Source organism: Balaenoptera acutorostrata, chromosome 18 (genome assembly GCF_949987535.1).
Source record: "Balaenoptera acutorostrata chromosome 18, mBalAcu1.1, whole genome shotgun sequence".
In the NCBI taxonomy this organism is placed as follows: domain Eukaryota; kingdom Metazoa; phylum Chordata; class Mammalia; order Artiodactyla; family Balaenopteridae; genus Balaenoptera; species Balaenoptera acutorostrata.
In genome coordinates, this window is record NC_080081.1 from 31,000,243 (window position 1) to 31,025,349 (window position 25,107).

The 25,107-nt window shown below is 40.0% G+C and overlaps 1 protein-coding gene across 2 annotated transcripts; it reads left to right on the forward strand.

Moving 5' to 3' along the window:
* Positions 1-3,155: 3,155 nt before the first annotated feature.
* On the forward strand, positions 3,156-24,047 carry COMMD6 (COMM domain containing 6). 2 transcript variants are annotated; one of them, XR_451339.2, is made up of 5 exons: positions 3,156-3,230; positions 3,319-3,330; positions 15,079-15,231; positions 17,630-17,928; positions 23,423-24,047. XR_451339.2 is itself a non-coding variant. In XM_007186209.2 (4 exons), the coding sequence occupies exons 1-4, from the start codon at positions 3,189-3,191 to the stop codon at positions 17,678-17,680; spliced, it is 258 nt and encodes an 85-aa protein (XP_007186271.1). In that variant the 5' UTR covers positions 3,156-3,188; the 3' UTR covers positions 17,681-18,197. The 2 variants fall into 2 exon arrangements, 1 of the variants encoding a protein (XP_007186271.1); XM_007186209.2 differs by lacking the exon at positions 23,423-24,047 and having other exon boundaries at positions 17,630-18,197.
* The last annotated feature ends 1,060 nt before the right edge of the window (positions 24,048-25,107 follow it).

The window sequence follows — 25,107 nt, forward strand, 5'->3', positions numbered from 1 at the left end:
TTCCTCCAATAACCCATATTTGCCTTACTGATCTAAGTTTACAACCCACTGTTCTCTTTCCATGCCTGGTTCCATTCCTGGTAACTTTTTTCGTGCCAAATCACAGCATAATCTTTTTTTTTTTTTAAAGGAACATTTATTTATTTATTTATCTATCTATCTGTTTATTTATTTATTTATTTATTTATTTTGGCTGCATTGGGTCTTCGTTGTTGTGTGCGGACTTTCTCTAGTTGCAGCGAGCGGGGGCTACTCTTCGTTGCGATGTGCAGGCTTCTCATTGCGGTAGCTTCTCTTGTTGCCGACCACAGGCTCTAGGCACGCGGGCCTCAGTAGTTGTGGCACGTGGGCTCAGTAGTTGTGGCTCGCGGGCTCTAGAGCTCAGGCTCAGTAGTTGTGGTGCATGGGCTTAGTTGCTCCTTGACAGCATAATCTTTTTAAAGATATTTCACATGGCATTTAAACATAGTATGTACACAGCCAGCAATACCCGTGATTCAATAGAAGTGTTGAACAGCTGTAACCAAGTTCATGTACACACCTGCAAAAACAGCTGAGTCACACCTGCTGCCTGCCTACCCGCCACTGTAAGGAGCCATCTGATGCAATGTGCAGTATGATTTCTGAGGAGTCAAATGCGAAAAAATATGCATCTAACAAATGATGAAATTCTGTATTTGTACAACACCTGACTTAATCGGATAAGGTTGTCATTGCAGTCATAACCAGCTCAGGGAATCTTCTAGGATGAGGCCTCACCAGGCTTTCCTTAGGGCTATGGTGGGGGGGGGGGGGGCGAGTCAATTTCGCTACACACCTGTAACTCATTCATGGCCCACCACCATGATTACTGTCTTAGATTACATATCTTAATAGGAATACGTCCAGCTGTCTTCATGCTGTATTTGCCTTTAGCCTTTGTTGCATTGCCAAATAACCATCCTAAAACATAGCCTTTTTGCAATACTTAAGAACGTATCGGGACTTCCCTGGTGGCGCAGTGGTTAAGAATCCGCCTGCCAAGGCAGGGCACATGGGTTCGATCCCTGGTCGTGGAAGATCCTACATGCCTTGGAGCAACTAAGCCCACGAGCCACAACTACTGAAGCCCGCGAGCCTAGAGCCCGTGCTCTGCAACAAGAGAAGCCACCGCAGTGAGAAGTCCGCGCATCGCAAGGAAGAGGAGGCCCCGCTAGCAGCAACTAGAGACAGCCCGCGCGCGGCAACAAAGACCCAACACAAACAAAAAAAAAAAAAAAAAGAAAAGAAAAAAAAATTAACTTGAAAAAAAGGACACATCAAAACTTAACATAGGGCTTCCCTGGTGGCGCAGTGGTTGAGAATCTGCCTGCCAATGCAGGGGACACGAGTTCGAGCCCTGGTCTGGGAAGATCCCACATACCACGGAGCGGCTGGGCCCGTGAGCCACAACTACTGAGCCTACGCGTCTGGAGCCTGTGCTCCGCAACAAGAGAGGCCGCAATAGTGAGAGGCCCACGCATCGCGATGAAGAGTGGCCCCCGCTTGCTGCAACTAGAGAAAGCCCTTGCACAGAAACGAAGAGCCAACACAGCCAAAAATAAAAAATAAATAATAAATAAATTTAAAAAAAAAACTTAACATAATTTGGTCTCATCTGTCCGCAGTATGGATGAAAAATTGTCCACACCTGATCAGAAATCACGACTAACATAATATTGTTGTGTTTCTATAAGCCAGGCCTTTAATCTATTTAGGTCTCATTTTTAAAATGAGACTCTATAAGTTCCCCTTAAGCCAAAGGTTAAAAAGTATGTCGTGCAGCTTTCAGGTGAATGTGTGACGCGGCCAGGTGAGCTGAAAGAAGAATGTGGGACAGTGACAATCTGAAACATGTAAAACCTATCTAAATGCATTGCCATTCAGTTTCTGATAGAGTTTGTCTTACTTGCTTTGTTTTGTTTTAAATATGTAGGTCCGTCAAATTTGGCCCCAAATCTAACAATCTGTGGTACGTACTCTGCTTTAAGCTCTAAAACCTCTACGATTCTAGCATCAGTGATCATGCTTATTTTCCGTTCTGCATCGTTGCTCAGGCTGCCCGTGGATTTCCACCACTATCCACTTCCCCCAACACCCCTGCAACACACACACAATCATCCATATTCTTCAGTAGCCTGGAGTATAAATAGAACATTCAATTAGCACAAGGCAGCTGGAAAAGGATTTCAGCAGGTACACTGGGAGCGCTAAGCCCCTCTGGAGTTCTCTGAAATTAGATTGCAGACCGTAAATTAAAACCAGAGTTTGAAGTTTTATCTATTAGTTAGCTGATATTGCTTAACATTCCTGAATTTCCATTTTCGCAACTTTAAAATGGAGATAAGTTGTGATCTAGATAACTTACAGGCTTCTTTTGAGGATTGACTGTCATGACGATGATAATAGGAGCTGGTATGTATTGAGTACTCGCTATGTTCAGGAACTTTGCTATGTGCTTTACATATGGGATCTCATTGAACCTTTCATAAAGCCTTGTGAGACAAATATCTACAGCCTGATTTTTACAGATTAGAAAGTCGATCTCCAGCTGAGTGGTAGAGGGTTTTAGATTCACGCCTATGTGACTATAAAGCTCCCAGCACTTCGTGTTGTCCTCCACGAAGGAGGGTGACAAAAAGCATGCCCACCCCACCTCCAGCTAGGCCAGTGAAATGAATCCGAGTGACAGAAGTTAATCACAAAACTAAAGGTCCCATTGGCATCTCCCTCGCAGGACAAACATCTATGGGGAAGGGGGAGCGGTTGTCCCGCAGCTTTCAAACTCGGTTAGCATCAATTTCTAACAAGTCTGCGCAGCTACAAGTCTGCGCTCGCTCAAAGGGCGCCATGGGCTGCACCAGGAAGAGTCCACGTCCATGGCATAAGTAGGGGGAGACGGCATCCAAAAGATAATCTATCCTTCCCTTCACAAGGCATGTGCCAAGTTTTCGGACCTTTTTCCCTACAGTATATCCGTTGTTACTGATCAGCTCCATAAAACTGATGTCTAATTGAGATTAAGGATGAGGTATACAAAGATGTTTCTGCCCTACTCCCCCCACGTCCGCTGCGTGCGACGGGCCGCGAGGGGCGGGAAGAGGAAGCGGAAGGGCTGGTGGCCCCGGGAGCTTCCACCTGAGTGGCTGGTGGGATTCCGGGGCGCCGCTATGGAGGGGTGTAGCGAGCCGCAGCTGGATGCTAAGGCCAAGGTAAGACGTGGCCTCGAAGGAGCCGGGGCAGCGGGCTCCGGAGCAAGAAAGATCGTTCCCTAAATTGTGTTTTCTGCTTCCATTTCAGGTCACCAACCAGGTGAGTGAGTGGCCATCCCTCCGCGGCCTCCGCCGGCCTCGGCTGGACAAGTGGCGGGCGGCTGCACCTCGTCCTCCGCCCGCCCCTGGCAGCCGCGGGACGATGCCACCGTGAGCCTTCCCCAGCTCAGCCCCAAACCAAGGCCCATGTCCGTGAGCCCGTGCCTTTCCTCCCGCCACCTTGCATTGCTCCTTCCACTGGGCTTCTGAGGCGGTAGCCACTGCCATTGTAATTTAATCTTCCCCACCCACTCCAGCCCGAAGAGTACAGACCAAATATTGTTCTTCCTTGATTAAGCGCCGTTGTATTCGATACTAGGTACATAGTATTTGGGGATGTAATATATAGAGAGAAGAAATTATCAAAATTTCCAAAGATAGCTGCGCAAACATTTTCTTAAGTCTTTAAAAAGCAGTTTGTGGAAGAGGGAGAGTTTATCTCTTTAACCTTTCAGTGTCTGTATTTTTTATGCTTGGAATAAGAATTTGATTTTTTAAGTGTGCCTTAGGACTGTCTCTTTGTTCTGAGTGTTCCTGTCCTGTTTCAGCTAATAAACCGTTTTTAGGCAAATAGCTTATAACACTTCCCAGAAGAAGCATACTAAAACTAGAGTATTTGAAATACACGAGTTACCCAGGACCACAAAGTATAAGAAAGGGCTGAGATAGATAATGAGAACACAGGGGCTGAGAGATGTCCTTTGACTGCTCTCTGACATCTGTCTCCAGCTGATCTTTCTGTTGTTTTTGAGGATTCCTGGGAGATAGGGGGAAACTCAGATAGCAGTCAAACCCCTATCTGGCTTTGCTCTGAGTTATTGCTCAGTAACTTTGATTCAATCTCTCAGAAATCATCTTATCCATTTATTATACTTACATTAAGTCATATGTTTATTTGCGTAAGATATCCTGAAACTGAATTATACTAGATTATAGGGTTTAAAAAGTTGAACCTTTTGGGGGTGTGTGTAGGGGGAGGTGTGTTTAAAACAACACAAATTTATTCTTATGGTGCTGGAGATTAGAAGTCCAAAATTAGTCTTGTGGGACTAAAGCCGAGGTGTCAGCAGGGCTCTGTTCCTTCTGGAGGTTTTAAGGGAGAATCTGCTTCCTTGTCTGTTTCAGCTTCTAGAGGCTGCCTGTGTTTCTTAGCGATGGCATCTACTTCCATCTTCAAAACACATCATTCCAGCCTCTGCTTCTGTCATCACTTCTCTTTCTGCCAGCATCATATTGCCTTCTCTGATTCTGACCCTCCTGCCGCCTTCTTATAAAGCCCAACTGGATAATACAGAAAAACCTCCCCACATCAAGATCCTTAATTTAGTCATATCTACAAGGTCTGTTTTGTCATGTTAAAATAACATATTCACTGGTTTCTGGGGATTGCAATGTGGACATCTTTGGGGACTGTTATTCAGCCTACTACACAGCCCTTCCATGCAGTCGTTCACATGTTATATGATTGTTTACATAGAAAAAGCCAAGGTAATTTACAAGTAGATTATTAGAAATAATATTAGAGTTTAGGAAGGTGATTCACTGTTTTTTCGTAGTTCAGAGTTGAAAAACATTTTTTTAAGGATGTCATTTACAACATTAGTAGACTGTAAAGTGCATTGCAATAAATCTAACAAAAGATGTTTATTAGATTTTATTATTATAAAAAGTGATTGACTTCCAGTTTCTGGTCCAGTGTGTAAGGAGTTTGGAAGTGACTGCTCTGCCTTAAAATAAGTGAAAAGCTGAATAGACTGAAAAATTAACAGTTCTTCTTGGATAAGTCAGAAAAGTGAGGTCACAGGGCAAACTCCTGTCTCCCAAATTGGAGAGACAGGTGAATACAGAGAAGCACAACTTAACCAGAACAGAAACCTCTGTGAAAACCAGTGCTAGGGGTAGGAAAACCTAAACCACAAATTGATGAATTACTGGAGGCTCAGCGTGGACAAGTCTGAGTTAAAATCTCAGGCACCCACCTACACCCCAGTCATTAGGGGGACCTCACACTTTTGTGAGTTTCACCTCCAGGAACTCTTAAATTGAACCTTTTTATTCATAGTTCATGATGTGTTTTTTAAATATTATATTGCTAGACAAAATGATTATGTGTATTCAGCAGTCTTGTAGGGGGGGAAAAGCCTTGACCTAGCAATAAGTCATTTCTGTTTGTAGTATATGCTTTTTAAATGTACCAGATATAGCTAATTCTTAGGGCTAATACTAGTTTAAATTCCTTGAACTATAATACCTTCTCTCTTTCTTTAAATATTTCTCACCAGTATAAGAATCAGCAAGGTTAACTGGGACCACACCTCCCGTGAGAGCGCAGACCCCGCCTACAACCATCAGAATGCTGTTTTCTCTACCTTTAAAAATATTCTCTAAATTTCCCTCCCCTTGCTGCCACCTGAGTCCCAAGCACCACCCTCTTGTGTAGATACTGTAATGGTCTCCCAATTGAGTCTTTTTGTTTTCCTTCTTAAACTTAATGCCCTGTTCATCAATCTGGAGGAGACTTTTTCGGTCTAAGTTAGACCAGGTTTTTTCCCTGCCCGAAGCCATTTAAGAGAGTACTATCTCACTAGAAAAATGTCTTAAATATTTTCCTTGACCTAAAAGCCCTTCAAAACGTGATTCTTCGTCTCTTACCTCTCTTCCTAGCTCACGCCACTCCAGCCACGCGGGCCTCATTGTTGTTCCCTGCACAGGCCAGGCATGCTTCTCCCTCTGTCCAGAATGCTCGTTTCTCCAGTTATTCATGTGGCTTTTTCCTTCACTTGACTCAGGTGTCTTTCTATTCAAAAAACCACCTCTTCACAGAGGTCTTCCCCAGGCTCTATCTAAATAGCCTTCCTGGTCACTCTGTCCCCTTACCTGCATTTAAAAAAATTCTTTTTATAACACTTAGTAAAACTACATTGTATATGTATTTGCTTATTGTCTGTCTTCCCTACTAGAATGTAAGTTCCTGAGGTCAGGAACCCTTTGTTTTATTTTTTATAGTCCCAGTGCCTAGAACATAGTATTATTTTGTAAATATTTAACTGAATATTGGGGCATAGAGACATAGTAACTTGCCCAAAGCCACATGGGTAGAAGGTAGCAGAGCTGAGATTCAAACTCAGGTCCATCTAACTTCAGAGTCTGAACTTGTTAAATTTAACAAACCATCGTGCTACCTTGTCCAGCCCCAGAAGGTCTAAGGTTATTCATTACTTCACATTCTGATGCTGATAATCACTTTTGAAGTAATTCACGGTTCTTTTTTATAGATGTCTAATTAGAACTCCTTATCATAGATGAATGATTGTTTCTATTGTTGCCACATTTTATTGTTTTCCTGCTTGCCAGTTTTATGGTATAAATCAACAGAAATATGTAACGGAAGAGGGAAAATGGCACTAGATATTGTGCGTCAATATAACGCACAATATCTAGTGCCATTTTCCCTCTTCCGTATATGAGACGGTGACTTAAGTTTTTGTACAGTTTGTGTCATAGTTCATACACGTATGGCTGTTTTTGTTCTTCTTTGTGTCCTGTTGGGTGCTACAAGTCATGTAAGGATGTATGAACTCCCCTCAGGGAGTTTACAGTCTATTAGATGGTGGGGAGGGAGACAGATCCACAGATGACTGCTATGCAAGTCAGAATGTTCTAAGTGCTGGGGTGTAAGAAGTGACGTGACCATTCATAGAAAAGTTGAGTAAACCAGGAAAGACTTTACAGAGCAGGCAGAATTTGAGAGGAGTTTTGAATTTTAAATAGATGTTTGAGAGTTGTATTCCAAGAGGAATGAGCTGCATGAGCAAAGGTTTGAAGACTGAAAGAATGCGGTCCAGCTTGAGCACGGGTGGGAAGGCTGTTTGGGACTGTGCTGTGAGATGACTTAAGCGCTAGGGGAAGGGTTAACTAGTTCCTGAGGCAGTAGATATGACAGGCTTTTGACCTGTGATATTAGATTTGGTAAATTTATAAGTAGTGGTGAGAGTCCATCCTGTGGATTGGAACTGAGGAAGGCTCTAGGCAAGAAACTGATTAGGAGGCTGCAGTAAAATTGAAGCAAGCTTTTTTTTTTTTTTTAATTTATTTTATTTATTTATTTATGGCTGTGTTGGGTCTTCGTTTCTGTGCTAGGGCTTTCTCTAGTTGTGGCAAGCGCGGGCCACTCTTCATCGCGGCGCACGGGCCTCTCATTATCGCGGCCTCTCTTGTTGCGGAGCACAGGCTCCAGACGCGCAGGCTCAGTAACTGTGGCTCACGGGCCCAGCTGCTCTGCGGCATGTGGGATCTTCCCAGACCAGGGCTCGAACCCTTGTCCCCTGCATTAGCAGGCAGATTCTCAACCACTGCGCCACGAGCGAAGCCGGAAGACAAGCTTTTTAAAAGGCTTTTTAACAGTGAGATTGGGAAGAAGGGAATAAATGTCCGTGGCCTTGGCCGAAATAAAATCTTGAGTACCTAGCGATTCATAAGTGTTTTGTGTAAGGGAGAGAGAAAAATCAAAGTTGACTGAAGTTTCAAACCTGAGTCAGTTAGAAAATGGGGGTCATCAGAAAAGAAATGAGGATTAAAAAACCTTTTTGAGGAAAGCTGATACTTGTTTTGTGTTGCATGACAGTAGTACTGTGAACTTAGTAGTAGTGATTGTGTTTAATGGGAAACGCTTTCTTTTTCTGTATTATTTTTACTGGTGGTATTAACACTAACCAAATAGGAAACATTGTTTTGATTATTTGTATTTGCTACAATTTCTGTAAACCAATATAGTTCAGATTGTATAGTTTTGAGAATTCATTTTTGATAAATCGTGTATCTTAGTAAGTTTATTAACGAAGCTATTTTCAGCTAGTTGTGTTTGCTCTGTTTTAGTTATCTGTCACCGCATAACAAACCACCCTAAACTTAGTGACTTAAAACAGTTGTTTAATTGTCTCTCATGAGTCTTTGGGTTAACTGGGCTTAGCTGGGTGGTGGTTTCTACTCCTCATCATGTCAGCTGGGACTTCAGTCGTCTAGGAGCCTTCAGTCATCTAGGAGCCTTAGCTGGGTGGAAGTGAAGAGGGCTCACTCACATGCTAGTCATGACTTGGGCCGTGAGCTGAGCTAGAGCTGATCATTGGCATGACTTGGTTCTCCTTCATGTGGGTGCTCACATCATGGTGGCTGGGTTCCAAGAAGGAGAGTCCCAAGAGCCAGCATTCCATGAAGAAGGAAGGACACACTTCCAGTTCTCCTAAGGTCTAGGCTCAAAGATTCCAGAACACCTCTTCTGCCATATTCTACTTGTCAAAACAATCACAGGGACAGCTCAGATTTGTGCAGAGAGAAAATAAGCTCCACTTCTTGATGTGAGGAGTAACGTGTACTTACAGAGCGGGGTGGAATTAATTGCTGGAGGCTATCTTTGGAGACCCAGTTACGACATACCCCAGAACTTCTAAACAGTTCAACAGATACTTATTTGAATATTCACTTTCTATCAGATAATGTTCTAATAGATTGAGTAGTAACTAGATTCATAATGCCATTTCCTTGGGGACACAGGGGATGAATAAGTTAACATTAATTTTAGAAACCGTTAAGTGCTATGAAGAAAATCAAAGCATGGATGAAGGTGCCGTTAAGCAAGATGAGAAAGGCTAATGACTTAGCAAAAGTTGTCCACTTAGGCTAGAGCTAATATGAATCTTCAAGTAGAAGTTTGCTAATAACTCATGCCATAATCAATATCTGCAGATACAAAGTACTAAGCACAGAGTTTAGCACAGCACTGTCCGATAGAACTGTCTACGATGATGGAAATGTTCTCTGTTGGCACTATCCAGTATGGTAGCACTAGCCACACATGGCTCTTGAGCACTTTGTACGTGGCTCGTCCAACTGAGGAACTGAATCTTTTATTCATTTTAAATTAATTTAAATAGTCACAGTTGGCTAGTGGCTACTATACTGGACAGTTCAGGCCTAGCATTTAGAAGATGCTAAACACTCTTGCCCTGTCCCAGACCTGTCTACTTTCTTGACCTATTAGGACTTGGTTTAATTCTGAATGGTAGTCATGTTGCAGCTAGGTATAATGAAAAAGGCATGGAATATGGAATCAGACAAATTTGGGTTGAATACCAGCTCTATTAGTGTTGTATCCTTGGATGAGTTTAATCAGTCTTTTCCTTGTAGTACTTTGGGAGAGATTAATGTGTGCAGAATGGTTAACATTTTTTCCATTAGAAAACTTTCATTTAGAAAAGGAGAGAACATAAAAGTGTGTATTTTGTGACTCTAGCTATAAAAATTGCATACAAAGACTAGAAACAGGGACACAGGAATACGAACATAGTTTTTAAGATGATGGAGGTTTGCACGATTATTTTTTAAATTTTCTCCTATGTTTTGAAAAATAAAATTTAAACTGAAATGGTCTGAAAATTTTTTTTCTTCGTAGACAGTTTTTTTTTTTAATTAATTAATTAATTAATTATTTACTTATGGCTGTGTTGGGTCTTCGTTTCTGTGCGAGAGCTTTCTCTAGTTGCAGCAAGTGGGGGTCACTCTTCATTGTGGTGCGCGGGCCTCTCACTATCGCGGCCTCTCTTGTTGCGGGGCACAGGCTCCAGATGCGCAGGCTCAGTAATTGTGGCTCACGGGCCCAGCTGCTCCGCGGCATGTGGGATCTTCCCAGACCAGGGCTCGAACCCGTGTCCCATGCATTGGCAGGCAGATTCACAACCACTGTGCCACCAGGGAAGCCCTGTAGACAGTTTTTATAGTGATGTTTTTATGTTACCAGTAACTTCAGCCACCATATCAACTATTTTTAGTGTGACAGACTACAGCTAATTTCTTTGTTTACCTCTTAATCTATATTTGCTTTCTGATTATTTTTCTTCTTTGTATTCATTTTACTTCTGGTTATTCCTATTTTTTTACTACTAGCTGTTTTTCCTCTGTACATTTTTCTTTTTAAATCATTTTCTTAATTCTACAAGAATATTGAGGCTGTTACTTCATTCTTAATATTCTCCATAGCAATGTTCGCCCTGTTCTGATTTTTTTGTTTTTTCTTTTTTTATTCTTTTTAAAATCTCCTCTGTAGTTAATTCCTATTTAAGGCTCAACCACACTTATCAGAAGGTTTGCTTTTATTGATAATTTGCATTTAAATGTTCAGTTCAGAATTTGGGAAATTCTCATCCCATAAACCTAATCCCAGCTCTTGTACTCATGAATACCAACTTTGCACAGTCAATGGCAGCTCTCCCAATTTCCCCACCTGCCAGTTTCACCATTGTAATGGTCAGTGAATTCCAACATTGTGTTCCTTAATTGCTTTTCTGCTTGAAATGTTCTGGATAATCCAGAGTTTTATTTCATACTTTTAGAGTCAAATAAGCAATGTTTTATCTCCCATTTTACTATGGACAGTAAAAATGGAACTTCTTGCATCAAGGAGTTGTATGGGCCAAATATGTTTAAAAACTGTTAAGTTACTTTCTTGAATATCACCATTGAACTGATATAAAACTGTATCTCTAATCATGTACTCCCATGAATTCTGTTCTTGAATTTTTATCCACTTATTGAGCATTCCTATTTAGATATTCCTTATCACTTTTTAAAAAATTTTATTGGAGTATAGTTGATTTACAATGTTTTAGTTTCTGGTGTACAGCAAAGTGATTCAGTTATACATATACATATATTCATTCTTTTTTAGATTCTTTTCTCATATAGGTTAATTATCACTTCTTGATAATACTTTCGGACTTAAAATATAAAAAGTCCTGATTCATATATCATATATTCTCCCAGTCATCTGGGCTCAAAATTTTATAGTTGTCTTTGATACCTCCCTTAACTGTAGATGATCATCAAGACCTAGTGATCCGGGGCTTCCCTGGTGGCACAGTGGTTGGGAGTCTGCCTGCCAATGCAGGGGACACGGGTTTGAGCCCTGGTCTGGGAGGATCCCACATGCCACGGAGCAACTGGGCCCGTGAGCCACAACTACTGAGCCTGCGCGTCTGGAGCCTGTGCTCCGCAACAAGAGAGGCCGCGATGGCGAGAGGCCCGTGCACTGCGATGAAGAGTGGCCCCCGCTTGCCAGAACTGGAGAAAGCCCTCGCACAGAAACGAAGACCCAACACAGCCATAAATAAAATAAATAAATTAAAAAAAAATTAAAAAAAATAAAAAAAATAAAACTTTAAAAAAAAAAAAAAAAAAAGACCTAGTGATCCATTCTTTATAGGATCAGCTGAATCCTACTTGTCACCACCTTAGTTCTGGCACCTAAAACCTCGTACCTGGATTATTGTATTCTGCAGCCATCAGATGAATATTTTTAAATCAATACTTTCATACCATTCTCTGAACTCAGAAACTTTCAGTGATTACCCATTGCCAACAGGAAAAGTTTAAATGACTTATATGATAATGTTTTTCATAGTAAGATAAAATAGAGTTGACCCTTGAACAACGCAGGTATTAATCCGTGTATAATTCATAGTCGGCCCTCCATATCCTAGGTTCCTCTGCATACATGTGGATTCAACCAACTGCAGACCGTGTAGTACTGTAGTATTTACTATTGAAAAGTATCTGTGTATAAGTGGATCCCTGCAGTTCAAACCCACATCGTTTAAGGGTCAACTGTAAATGAGAGTATTCTGAAAACTTGTACAATTTGCAAAAAATTACTGGCCTCTTGATTCTTGATCTCTTGTCAGCCTTATTTTCCATACTTCCTTATAAGAGCCTTTCACTTTCAGACAGTATGCTCTATCCCTCAGCCAGATATGAACTATTTTTATCTCTAGTTGGTTCATCTTAATATTTATTAAGCACTTATTCTTTGCTAGGTGTGTATTTATGGAATATATAAATAAAACACATTTTTCCCTCTCAATTTCAGTTCTGTTATTCTTCAAAACTGAGCGCTGTCTCCTCTAAAGCTTTCCTTTGATCACCTAGCCTAAATAAATTTTTCCTTTCAACCAGAAATGTGGAGCTCACTGACGTATCCTCCCCTCCCCCTGCTATATGTGCAAGATAACATCTATACCAAAACGTGCATAACATTTGGACTGTTTAATGAATAATTTGACTTTTTCCAGTTTTATTGAGATATAATTGAAATACAGCTCTGCATAATGACTTGACATACATATACTGCAAAATGATTACCACAGTACATCTAGTTAACTTCCATCCCCTCAAATAGTTACCAAAAAAACGGGTAATTTAAAGGTGAACATCTGTGTCACTACAATCAAAAGTCAAGAAATCGAACATTACCAGTACCGCAGAAGCCCATCACATGCCCCTTCCCAATCATATCTCTCCCACCCTCCTCCCTAGAGGTAATAATTATCCTTTTGTGATAGTCATATTCTTGCTTCTTTTTATAGTTTTGCCATCTATATATGCATCCCTAAACAGTATTATATTTCCTGTTTCTCAAGTTTAAGTGCATGGAATCACATAACTTTTTGACTTGTTTCTTTCAGGATTTTTGGTGTTAAGTGTAGCTGAAGTTCATTCATTTTCATTGCTGTACAGCATTTCATTTGTCCATTTTATTACTGATGAACATCTGGGTTGTTTATAGGTTAGGGCTATTTTGAATATAGCTGCTAGGAATATTCTCACATAAGCATCCTGTTTTTCTTTTTTTTTAAAATTAATTCAGGGACTTCCCTGGTGGTGCAGTGGATGAGACTCCGCACTCCCAATGCAGGGGGCCCGGGTTCGATCCCTGGTCAGGGAACTAGATCCCACATGCATGCTGCAGCTAAGAGTTTGCATGCCACAACTAAGGAGCCCTGGAGCCACAACTAAGGAGCCCGTCTGCTGCAACTAAGACCCGGTGCAACCAAATAAATAAATAAATTTTTTTTTTTAAAAAATAAAAAAAATAAAATTAATTCATTAATTTATTTATTTTTGGCCGCTTTGGGTGTTCATTGCTGTGCACGGGCTTTCTTTAGTTGCAGCGAGCAGGGGCTACTCTTCGTTGCGGTGGGTGGGCTTTTATTGCGGCGGCTTCTGTTGTTGCGGAGCACAGGCTCTAGGCACGCGGGCTTTAGTAGTTGTGGCACATGGGCTTAGTAGTTGTGGCGCACAGGCTTAGTTGCTCCGCGGCATGTGGAATCTTCCCAGACCAGGGCTCAAACCCCTGTCCCTGTATTGGCAGGTAGATTCTTAACTACTGCGCCACCAGGGAAGCCCGAAGCATACTGTTTTTCTAGGTTATATCCCTAATAATTGAATCACCGGATCACTGGATATGCTTAACTGCAGTTTAAGTAAAGCCAATTTTCCGAAAGATTGGCCCTATTTAGACTTCCATCAACAGCACTGTGATACATCCTTTCTTGCCAGTTTTAGAATCATCAGACTTAAAATTTTGCCATTTTGGTAGGTGTGTAGTGGTATCTCTTTGTGGTTTAAATTTGCATTTCCCTGTTTCCTTTCCATATGCTTATTAGCTGTTTGTAGTTCTTTTCTTATTAACCTACTATCCTTTCTCTATTTTTGTATGGGAAACTTTCATTTAAAAAGTACCTATACAATCTTTTCACTTATCAAAGATGTTAACCTTTTATCAGGACCAGCCTGGCCTTCATGCTGTAGCTGGTTCGTCTACCGCCAGTCGGAAGACAGGAGGAAATTTTGGTCCTTACACTAATCCCACCTTTTATAAAAATGTTTTTTATTAATACATAAAGCTATTTGCCCAGTAAGCATTCATTTGGTAGCAAAAGGTATCAGTCAATAGACAGGTACTTTTTGTGAGTGCCTGCTAGGTACTACATATCTTCTGAAGCTTTGGGAACAAGACCCAAAATTCCTCCATTTATTGTCTTATGTTTTAAACTCAGTATTAAGGGCTGCATTTATCCAGTCCTGTTTTATGCCATGGCAACACTGAACAATCATTGAAAAGAATTAGCTAGGAGGTAATGAGGCAGCCAGTAGTCGATAAGCATGTAATCATTGGAGTCAAACAGACTTTGGTTTCAGTTATGAGTCCAGAACTGTGTGACCTTGTGCGTATTATGTAAGCTCTCTGAAATTCAGTTTTGTCCCCTGCAAAATGGAAATAATAGCCTATAATGTTACGATGATTCAGTGAGGCATTAAATACACGGAAACTGCATAGCACATCACGTGGCAGGTATCCATCAACAGTGATGAAATCTAAAACCACCTTCCCCAGTATTTATGCTAGTGTAAGGTTTCAGGTCAAGGACTGTGGTGAGGAAAGAAACTGGTATGGTTCCCATGTATGCCTCAATCAAATATGAAGATGGTATATAACTCATCTTCCCTTTTAGGACTTTTGGGTTGTGGAATGGGGAAAGGCATATGAGGAACAGGAAAATGAGATAAGAGATGGTCCAAAATGTTTGGAGTCCCCTTAAGTACTGGAGCAAAATGAAAAGAAAACCAGTACTGCCACATCTACCTCCTCCATAACACATCAGGTGGAGACTTTTGTTTTTGTTTTTTTCCCTTTTGTAATTATGACAGTGTTGTTTTCCAGCCCTGTTTATATCCCTTATTGCCTCTCTCTGTGTTCATTTGATTATTATATCCCCCTAGCAATATTAAAATGAAGATATTTTCTTTTATTCTGACTGGCCTTGAAATTAAAACTTGAATATGAGAGCAGTAAAATTGAATGAATATCTGCATTCAGGGCAATATTATAACTGGTGTATTGTGTACTGTTTCATTACAGCTCATAGATTTTCAGTGGAAGCTGGGTATGGCTGTGAGCTCAGACAGCTGCAGGTCACTTAAGTATCCTTATGTTGCAGTGATACTCAAAGTGGCAGATCCTTCAGGCCAAGTAAAGAACAAGTCCTTCGAAATGACAATTCCACAGTTTCAGGTTTGTGATATAACTCATTCAGTTTTAGCCATTGTTCTGTAATTACTGCTTAAAAAGATAAAATCTTTTTTAAGAGAAAATTTTAACTTTTTATTTGCAATTGTTTGGATGTGCTTTACTTATAAAAGATCTGGATTTGCTTTATTTGGGAATTTGATAAATTATTTTCAATGTTTTCAATATAATATGCTGAATTTGTATACTGACACTCCATCACTTTCAAGGACTCATCTGTGAGTGTGTTTAAGAAATTTGCATCTTTTCTAGCAGGATATTTACTTTGCATTTAACTGTTTTATTCTTCTTAGGCTTAATATTCAAGAGTGATTAAGCTAAATGAATCTTACCTTTGAACAGTATTGACCCTGAATTGTCTGACTAATAATGTTTACAAAATGTAGATCAGACCACTAGTACTTGATGGCTAATTTTATCTGCTAGGGATTAGAGTAACTCAATAGTTTATTTATAGAATCATGTTATATATATTATTATTATTATTTTTAGTATCCAATATTATATATATTATTATTCTACCTCTTTTCTATAAGCAAGAAAGGGGGTGGATGAGAAATCATTTTCTTTTCAATGTACATACAGGGAAATGCTTTGTCTTTGGCTAGTTTAACTGGCCTTAGAGTTTTGATTTTGTTTTGATCCCTTTGGTGAGTGAACAGATATGAATTCTTTCTTATAGCATACTCTCTGTTACCATGAATTCCAATTTTTTTAGATTCCACATATAAGTGAGATCATGCAGTATTGTCTTTCTGTGTCTGGCTTATTTTACTTAGCATGATGTCCTCCAGGTTCACCCATGTTGTCAAAAATAGCAGGATTTCCTTCTTTTTAAAGGATGAATAGTATACTGTTGTGTATATATACACACCACAATTTCTTTATCCATTCATCTGTCAACAGACACTTGGTTTGTTTCCATACCTTGCTATTGTGAATAATGCTGCATTGAATGTGGGAGTGCAGATATCTTTTTGAGGTAGTGATTTTATTTCCTTTGGATATATATCCAGAAGTGAGATTTGTGGGCTATATTGTAGTTCTGTTTTACAAATTACATTTTAAGGATTTTTCTCTCCTTTTGATATATATATATCCAGAAGTGAGATTTGTGGGTTATATTGTAGTTCTGTTTTACAAATTACATTTTAAGGATTTTCTCTCCTTTTGATTCCTTTTTTTAGAACAGCAATGTCTGCTGTAGAACAAAAAAGGGTCACAGATTCATTATTTTTAATGCTAAATAGTGCCTTGGAAGCAAATTAGGACTTGGTTGAAAGGAAATAAATGTAGTGTATTGTGATATGTGAGTAGCTTTCAACTGAATATAAAGACCAAATCTACTTCAAAAAGGAATATAGGTTTCAGTCCTTTTGTAATTCATAATACTGGCCTAATTTTTATTTTTCTTTGCATCATTTGTGCTCAGATCAGGTGCTGATTACACCTCTTAAAATTTTTTTCTCATAGTAAAAAGATCACAAATGGGGCAACTCTTTTAAAGGTAGTTTTTACGTGGCTTACAGCTAACCAGGCAAACAGAGCCTGTTAGTCACATTATAGGACTGAGCGCCAAGGAGCATGCTTTGAGCTTTTGACTTTTATCTTTCTAGTAGCTGAAATTATGATCATGAGTATATATTTTTTAAGAAATGGTTACTTCCTCCTTCGTTCCATAATAAACTTACATATGAGTTAAAACAAAATACAGATACTCTTTTAAGTAGCAAAATAAAGAATTAAGTCCAAAGAAGAGGGAAAATACAAGGATGTAAATCATTAGAGTATATCAAATTTGCTTCCTACTTCTCGGCAAGTAGAGGTTAAGAAAGGAAAACAGAATTTGATCCCTTTTTTATCTGATGCTTTATGTGATGACTTCTACAGGAGAATTACCATACCAGCTTAGTTTTTAATTGGAAGAGAAATAAGCTTCTACCATGTAAGCTACTGTCATTGTTGGGTCTCTCTTAGTATAACTGACAAGACAGCCCTTATCACCCTGAAATGTAGTCTTTCACTGAATTAAAAGTGGTTCAGAGCCTGGGAACCAATCTGTCATTTTTTTAAAGTCTTATTGTTGAGGACAGTGCTGGGCATTTAATAAATCTTTCTGTTGTGATCACAAAGAACTTTGTTGGATGCTTTTAAAAAGTTTATTTATGAGCTCATTATCCAACTCTACAGTAGTATTTTTGCTTGCACCAAATTACACCTGTTTGTTTCCTATAGTAACTTTTGAATAATAATAGTTGAGGAAGTAACATTAAAATGCAAACTTAATATGTTCTAGAGCCTCTGCTGGTCAGATATAATTAAAAGAACTACTTAAATAGCCTCTAAAAGCAAAATTAATATTGTTTTTCCCCTTTCTCTCCAGAATTTCTACAGACAGTTCAAGGAAATTGCTGCAGTTATTGAAACTGTGTGAAAACTGATTACTTGGTTGATGAATTGCTACTATCATTCTAAAATCATGGACTTTATTTTCTGCAACAAAACTGCCTAAGGATCAAATGATATTTATTGAATGAAAATTACACTTTTGGTTTTCCATTTTTTTAAACAATAAAAAAGAAAATCAGACAAACGGGAATTACAAAGTGGTGATTGCTGCACACTTTGTGAATGTACTAAGAGCCACTGAATTGGAAACTTTAAAGGGTGAAGAACTCTGTGGTATGTGAATTATATCTTAATGAAAAATAAATCAGACAAACAGTTGAATGATATTAAAAGCAGCACAAGTTTATGTATTAGACCAATAGTTTTAAAAATTACTGGTAATGTTACCCATTTTATAAACAAACTCTTCTTTTTTAGCATTCATTTTTTTATTGATGTATAGTTGATTTACAATATTATATTAGTTTCAGATGTACAACATAGTAATTCAAACTTTTTAGAGATTATACTCCATTTATGGTTATTATAAAGTATTGGCTATATTCCTTGTGCTGTGCTGTACAATGTATCCTTGTAGCTTATTTATTTATTAATTTAAAAAAAATTATTTATTTTATTTATTTTATTTTTGGCTGCGGTGGGTCTTCGTTGCTGCACGCGGGCTTTTCTCTAGTTGTGGCGAGCGGGGGCTCCTCTTCGTTGCGGTGCGCGGGCTTCTCCTTGCGGTGGCTTCTCTTGTTGCGGAGCCCAGGCTTTAGGCTCTCAGGCTTCAGTAGTTGTGGCACTTGGGCTCAGTAGTTGTGGAGCATGGGCTTAATTTCTCCACAGCATGTGGGATCTTTCCGGACCAGGGCTCAAACCCGTGTCCCCTGCATTGGCAGGTGGATTTTTAACCACTGTGCCACCAGGGAAGCCCCAACAGTCTTTATTTTAAAGTCTATTTTATCACATATGAATGTTGCTACTCCAGCTTTCTTTTGATTTCCATTTGCATGGAATGTCTTTTTCCATCCCTTCACTTTCAGTCTGTATGTGTCCCTAGGTCTGAAGTGGGTCTCTTGTAGACAACATATATATGGGTCTTGTTTTTGTATCCATTCAGCCAGTCTGTGTCTTTTGGTTGGGACATTGAATCCATTTACATTCAAGGTTATTATCTATATGTGTGTTCCTATTACCATTTTCTTAATTGTTTTGGGTTTGTTTTTGTGGGTCCTTTTCTTTTCTTGCGTTTTCTGCCTAGAGAAGTTTCTTTACCATTTGTTGTAAAGCTGGTTTTGTGGTGCTGAATTCTCTTAGCTTTTGCTTGTCTGAAAAGATTTTGACTTCTCCATCGAAACTGAATGAGATCCTTGCTGGGTAGAGTAATCTTGGTTGTAGGTTTCTCTTTCATCACTTTAAGTATATCCTGCCACTCCCTTCTGGCCTGCAGAGTTTCTGCTGAAAACTCAGCTGATAACCTTATGGGGATTCCTTTGTATGTTATTTTTTGTTTTTCCCTTGCTGCTTTTAATATTATTTTCTTGAATTTAATTTTTGTTAGTTTGATTAATATGTGTCCTGGTGTGTTTTTCCTAGGGTTTATCCTGTATGGGACTCTCTTTTTCCTGGACTTGGGTGACTATTTCCTTTCCCATGTTAGGGAAGTTTTCGACTATAATCTCTTCAAATATTTTCTTAGACCCTTTCTTTTTCTCTTCTTCTTCTGGGACCCCTATAATTCGAATGTTGATGCGTTTAGTGTTGTCCCAGAGGTCTCTGAGATTATCTTCAATTCTTTTCATTCTTTTTTCTTTATTCTGCTCCTTGGCAGTTATTTCCACCGTTTTGTCTTCCAGCTCACTTATTTGTTCTTCTGCCTCAGTTATTCTGTTATTGATTCCTTCTAGTGTATTTTTATTTCAGTTATTGTGCTGTTCATCTCTGTTTGTGTGTTCTTTAGTTCTTCTAGATCTTTGTTAAACATTTCTTGTATGTTCTTAGTCTGTGCCTCCATTCTATTTCCAAGATTCTGGACCATCTTTACTATCATTACTCTGAATTCTTTTTCAGGTAGGTTGCCTATTTCCTGTTCATTTATTTGGTCTTGTAGGTTTTTATCTTGCTCCTTCATCTGTGCCATATTTTTTTGCTGTTTTTTTTTTTTTTTAATTTATTTTATTTATTTATTTATTTATTTATTTATTTATCTTTGGCTGTGCTGGGTCTTCGGTTCGTGCGAGGGCTTTCTCTAGTTGCGGCAAGTGGGGGCCACTCTTCATCGCGGTGCGGGGACCGCTCTTCATCGCGGTGCGCGGACCTTTCACTATCGCGGCCCCTCCCGTTGCGGGGCACAGGCTCCAGACGCGCAGGCTCAGCAGCTGTGGCTCACGGACCCAGCTGCTCCGTGGCATGTGGGATCTTCCCAGACCAGGGCTCGAACCCGTGTCCCCTGCATTAGCAGGCAGATTCTCAACCACTGCGCCACCAGGGAAGCCCTTTTTTTTTTTTTTTTATGAGTGGGATTGTGTTCCTGTCTTACTGGTTGTTTGGCCTGAGGCTTCCAACACTGGAATTTTTAGGCTGTTGGGTAGAGCTGGGTCTTGGTGCTGAGATGAGGAACTCTGTGAGACCTCACTCTGATGAATATTCCCTGGGGTCTTTCTCTGTTAGTCTAGTGGTTCAGACTCCGAGCTCCCACTGCAGGAGCTTTGGCCCAACCCCCCGGCTCGTGAACCAAGATCCCTCAATGTGCATGGGGCGGAAAAAAAAAAAGAACAGTAACAAAGTAAAAATAAAATTAGACTGGGAAACTAACAGATATGTTAGGAAGAATATAAAAATAAAAATATAGATGAATCAACAACTGGAAGGTACATCAGTACCACAATAGTAAAAAAAAGAGGAGGAGGGAAAAGAAAAAAGAAGGGGGGGGAAGGCCTTGGCTGTGGAGGGTGGGGCCTAAGCAAGGACAAGTTTTGGGTGGTGGGCGGGGCCAATGCTCAGGACCCACAGGGCTGGAAAAGGCCCTGGGAGCTATGGGGGGTGGGGCTTAGGTTCAAGGAATAGAAGGGCCCCAGGTGTGCCTCCCAGTCCTGGTCTCAGAGGGCAGGGGACCTCACCTGGGAGCCCAGCAGGCTTCCTGGGCTTGAGTAGGCGGGGCAAACGCCCTCCTCTCCTCTCCTGCTCCTCCAGCTTGCAAGGGCCCATGCCGCCTGCCTCTCCTGATCTCCCTGGCCTCCCTTCTATGCCCACAGGACCAATTCGGTTGTGTGGGGTGGACCTTGGAGGGCAGGGGACCAGCCTGGGAGCTCAGCAGGCTCCCCTGGCCCAAGTGGGCGGGGCAATCAACCTCTCCACTCCTCTCCCGTTCCTCCTGGAGGGGCCCTCCCGCCTGCCTCTCCTGATCTCCCCAGCTTCAGGGGTGCCGATCCTGTCTGGCCTCCACTTCTCCACCCGCCTCAGTCCCCCTTCATCCTACCAGTTCACTTTGGGGTTCCTCGCGTCTTCTTGGGCATCAGAGTTCCCCACCAGCGGCCGGCAGGCGCCCTAGTTGTGGGGAGACGCTAACTCTTCGTCTCCCCACACAGCCATCTTGACTGCGCCTCTCTCAACAAATTCTTAGATAGAGTCCTTTATAGTCTTATATATAAAGTATATATGAATGACAGAAGTAGTATTTGATTAGGATAATGTTACTTTACAAATTCAATTTTACAACATTCACTTATTATGAAAGCAATCATAAGAGTGAGGCTGTTCCTTCTCCAACATTTGGAATCTGGTGAGGATTGGTCATTGCTCCCTTATTTTAGCCAAGCATTCAGATGCTTCTGTTATTAATATTTGTAGAAAGTTCAAATATGTGCACAGACATAGAAAAATAAATTTTATTCTGAGTTTATGTACAACTGAGTTAACCTGGTAGCACAAGTTATTGTGTTAGATGGTCTCTTTTGAATTTAGATTTATAAAACAGTTGTTAAAATATTTTATAAAACCACAGCAATCAACACTGTATGGCGTTGCTCAGGAAAATAAACAGATCACTGGAATAGACTAGGTGGCCTAGAAATAGATCAAGATATTTGGGACAAAGATGATATTTCAGTTGGGTGAGAAAACAGGATTAATTTAATAAATGATACTAGCAGTCACAACACATGCAAAAGTAAACTCCAGATGAATTAATGATTTAACTATAAAAGATAGAAATTAGACGTTTTATAGAATATTTATGTTGACTAAGGCTTGGGAAGCAGCAACACCACAGCTATAACATAAAACATAAATATATTTGAAATATAAGAATTAAAAAATTATATGTGGGAAAAAATGGGTCATAAACAAAGATAAAAGACAAATGCTAGGTTGATGTATATGTTAGTACTTAGTCTGGAAACAAATTGCTTTAAATATTTCAAGTAGGAAGAGGTTTTATACAAGAAATGAGATGTTCACTAAACTGTTAGAAAGACTGAGTGAACAAGTCAGGAGAAATCATTGCTGGCTTTCAGAAAATCCGGTAGTGCAGGAATTTCAGGGAAAGCCCCTGCCAGTAATCTCTGCAGAATGCAGGATGTCACCTGGAAGCAACTATACAGGCCATTTCTGCCAAGTGTCAACATGTTAGAATGAAATAAAGGCTGCTTGCTTTCTTCACCTTTTCTAGTTTCAGTGAGAGTGCCTCTCATTGGTGGAAGTTAAACCAGGACCCTGTTGACACAGGAAACTGGTTAATGAAGTTTCTAGTCTTTTAGTACCTTTGGAAGGGAGATTTAGAAAAGCAAGAAAGGTGCTGAATATTCCTACTCTGCTGACAGAAATAGGAGTTATCATGGCCTTTTTTGTGAAGTGATAGACATACACACATTATATAGAATTTCACAGCCCAGAAATTTCAGTCCAGATATATATCCTTTGGAGTAAAGCCACCATACAGTAAGGCCCCTACATATGAACCTTCAAGTTGTGAACTTTCAAAGGTGCGAACGTGTGTTCGCGTGTCCAATCACGTAAGTTAGTTCACGTGTCTGGGGTACATTGTCACGTGTGTACATCCTCTTCAAGTGGTTGTGCTTTTGTGTACTTTACTGTACAGTACTGTATAGAGTACAGTAGTATAGTATCTTTATTTTAAGCCCAGGATGTCCAGAAGCAAGAAGGTAGGTAGAATTGAATCCATCACGGAACCAGAACCTGTGCCATCCACGTCAGGCGTGAGTGAAATTGCAGCTTGCTCTCTGTCTCCTATTGCTGACGATCCTTCAGCTCTACCATCTCCCACCTCCTCTCCCTCCTCCAGTCAGTAACTCTTCTTGCCTGTTCACTCGATTCCAGCCCCTGTATGCCAGCTGTTGTACTGTACTACTGTACTTTTCAAGGTACTGTACTGTAAGATTAAAAATGTTTTATTTTTTGTGTTTGTTTTTTATGTTATTTGTGTGAAAAGTATCATAAACCTATTACAGTACAGTACTATATAGCCGATTGTGTTAGTTGGGTACCTAGGCTAACTTTGTTGGACTTACAAACAAATTGGACTTAACGAATGCGCTCTCGGAACGGAACTCGTTCATATGTAGGGGACTTACTGTATATAAAAATATTTGCAAAATTGACTAAATGTTCATCTAGTTCCTGTTAGGGCACACAGGAAGACTGCATTTCCCAGCCTCCCTTGCAATTAGGTTGGGACCTCATGATTGGGTTGTAGCCAGTGGAATCTGGGCAGAAGTGTCCTAACATACATCCAGTCTTTGTCATAAACCTTTCCTTGTCTTCCAAGCTCTCTCCCGTGTTGACTGCTGGAAACGAAGAGATCTGAGATAGGGAAACCATAAGATGGAGCCCCTGAATCACGATTGGAGGCAAACTCATAGTAACAGCCTGACTTGCACCAGACAGTGATGTGAGCTAGAAACAAACTCTTGTTTTGGTAAGCTGGTGAGATTTTTAGAGTGTTTGTTACAACAGCAAGTGAGCATAAACTTGAATAACACAAGATATTTGTATGAAGATTTTTATTGTAGCATTTCCCCAAGTGGTGAAAAGTAAAATAAAGGGAGCAGTGACTGTCAATAAAGAAATGGTTGAATAAATTCATCATATCTATGTTACAGCATATCATATACCTGCCGTTACCAATATGTATTAACAATACATTTGCTGTTATCAACACATACTGTTGTTTCATAAAACTGTAAAATGCACTCAATATATATTTGAATTCTTAATGGAAAATTAGGAAAATTAAGGAGAGATGTTTACCATGCTGTAAGCATTGATGGAGAGGGTATCTGGAGAGGGAGAGGAAGAGCAGTTAAAAAAATTTTTTTTAATCCATAATGCATTATAAAAAAATATGTATCATTGTTTTTAAGAAATACTTGATAAAAATGTTTGCTTTTTAATTATGCTTCTGAAAAGTTCTTACAGTTCTTTTTGTGGTACAATGTATCCTTATTTTAACAAATGGTATAGTGTGTCTCCAATCAGGATAGACAAACCTGAAATACATCAAACATAGGCCTTGCTGTGCTATAGAAATCACGACCGCAGCTGGGTCTGATATTTTGGCTGGTATCACTGCAAGAAACTTCATATCTTCCGCTTACCTTTGTTTCCTCTACTGAGCCTCCCTGTTGGGAATTTAAGTCCTCTTCACACCCTCTCAGCATTTCTGCAATCTCCTACGTGAATCCACTTTCTTTCTTGGTCCTCTGCTCAGTAGCATACTGTTGTGAGGAGCCCGGGTCCACTGCCTACTGCTGTCTACCCATGTACTCAGGTCCCACCAGCTTGAAGAGTCAACCGACTGGGCATTCATCCTTACCAGCTGCCCATAGACTACTCTATTACCCACCCTCTGCATAGTAGCACATTAAAGATTTAGGATTAGGAGAAGGCAAAGTCCCCTTTCTATCCCTTTCTCAAGTCCTTTGGGGTAGCAACTTCATTGTATCCCCAGAAATCAAAGTAGAAACCTGCCCACCCAATCTGGGTCAAAACCGCACACTTGCCTTCCCAGACTGTGCTTATGGTCTTTCCATCTCCCACTCACCCCAGTTTAACACCCTCCATTTTCCTCCCCCTCCTCATTTGCAGTGTTGCAAAGATGCCCAAAGAAAGCCCTTGGCTCAAACACTGGGTGATGGATTTGATTAGAATAAATTTAAATTGCATGTTTAAATTTATCTTTTGAATTTGAAAGGCAAGTTTTTTTCATAATATAGTTTTACACTATTTTCACTGAAGATGTCTATTTTGCTTATTATGAGTTTAATGAGCTTCACCTGGCTGACCTGGGCATTAACCACTGTTTGTAACAACATTTCTGTGGGAAAATGTGTTTCAAGTTTCAAACACTTGACTTAAATGTAAACTTTTGGAAAATACTTGATTCTCAAGTTGGAAAATGTATTAATGAGCATTTAGTTTCTAAAAAGAAATAGATTATCCCCAAGCTCATCA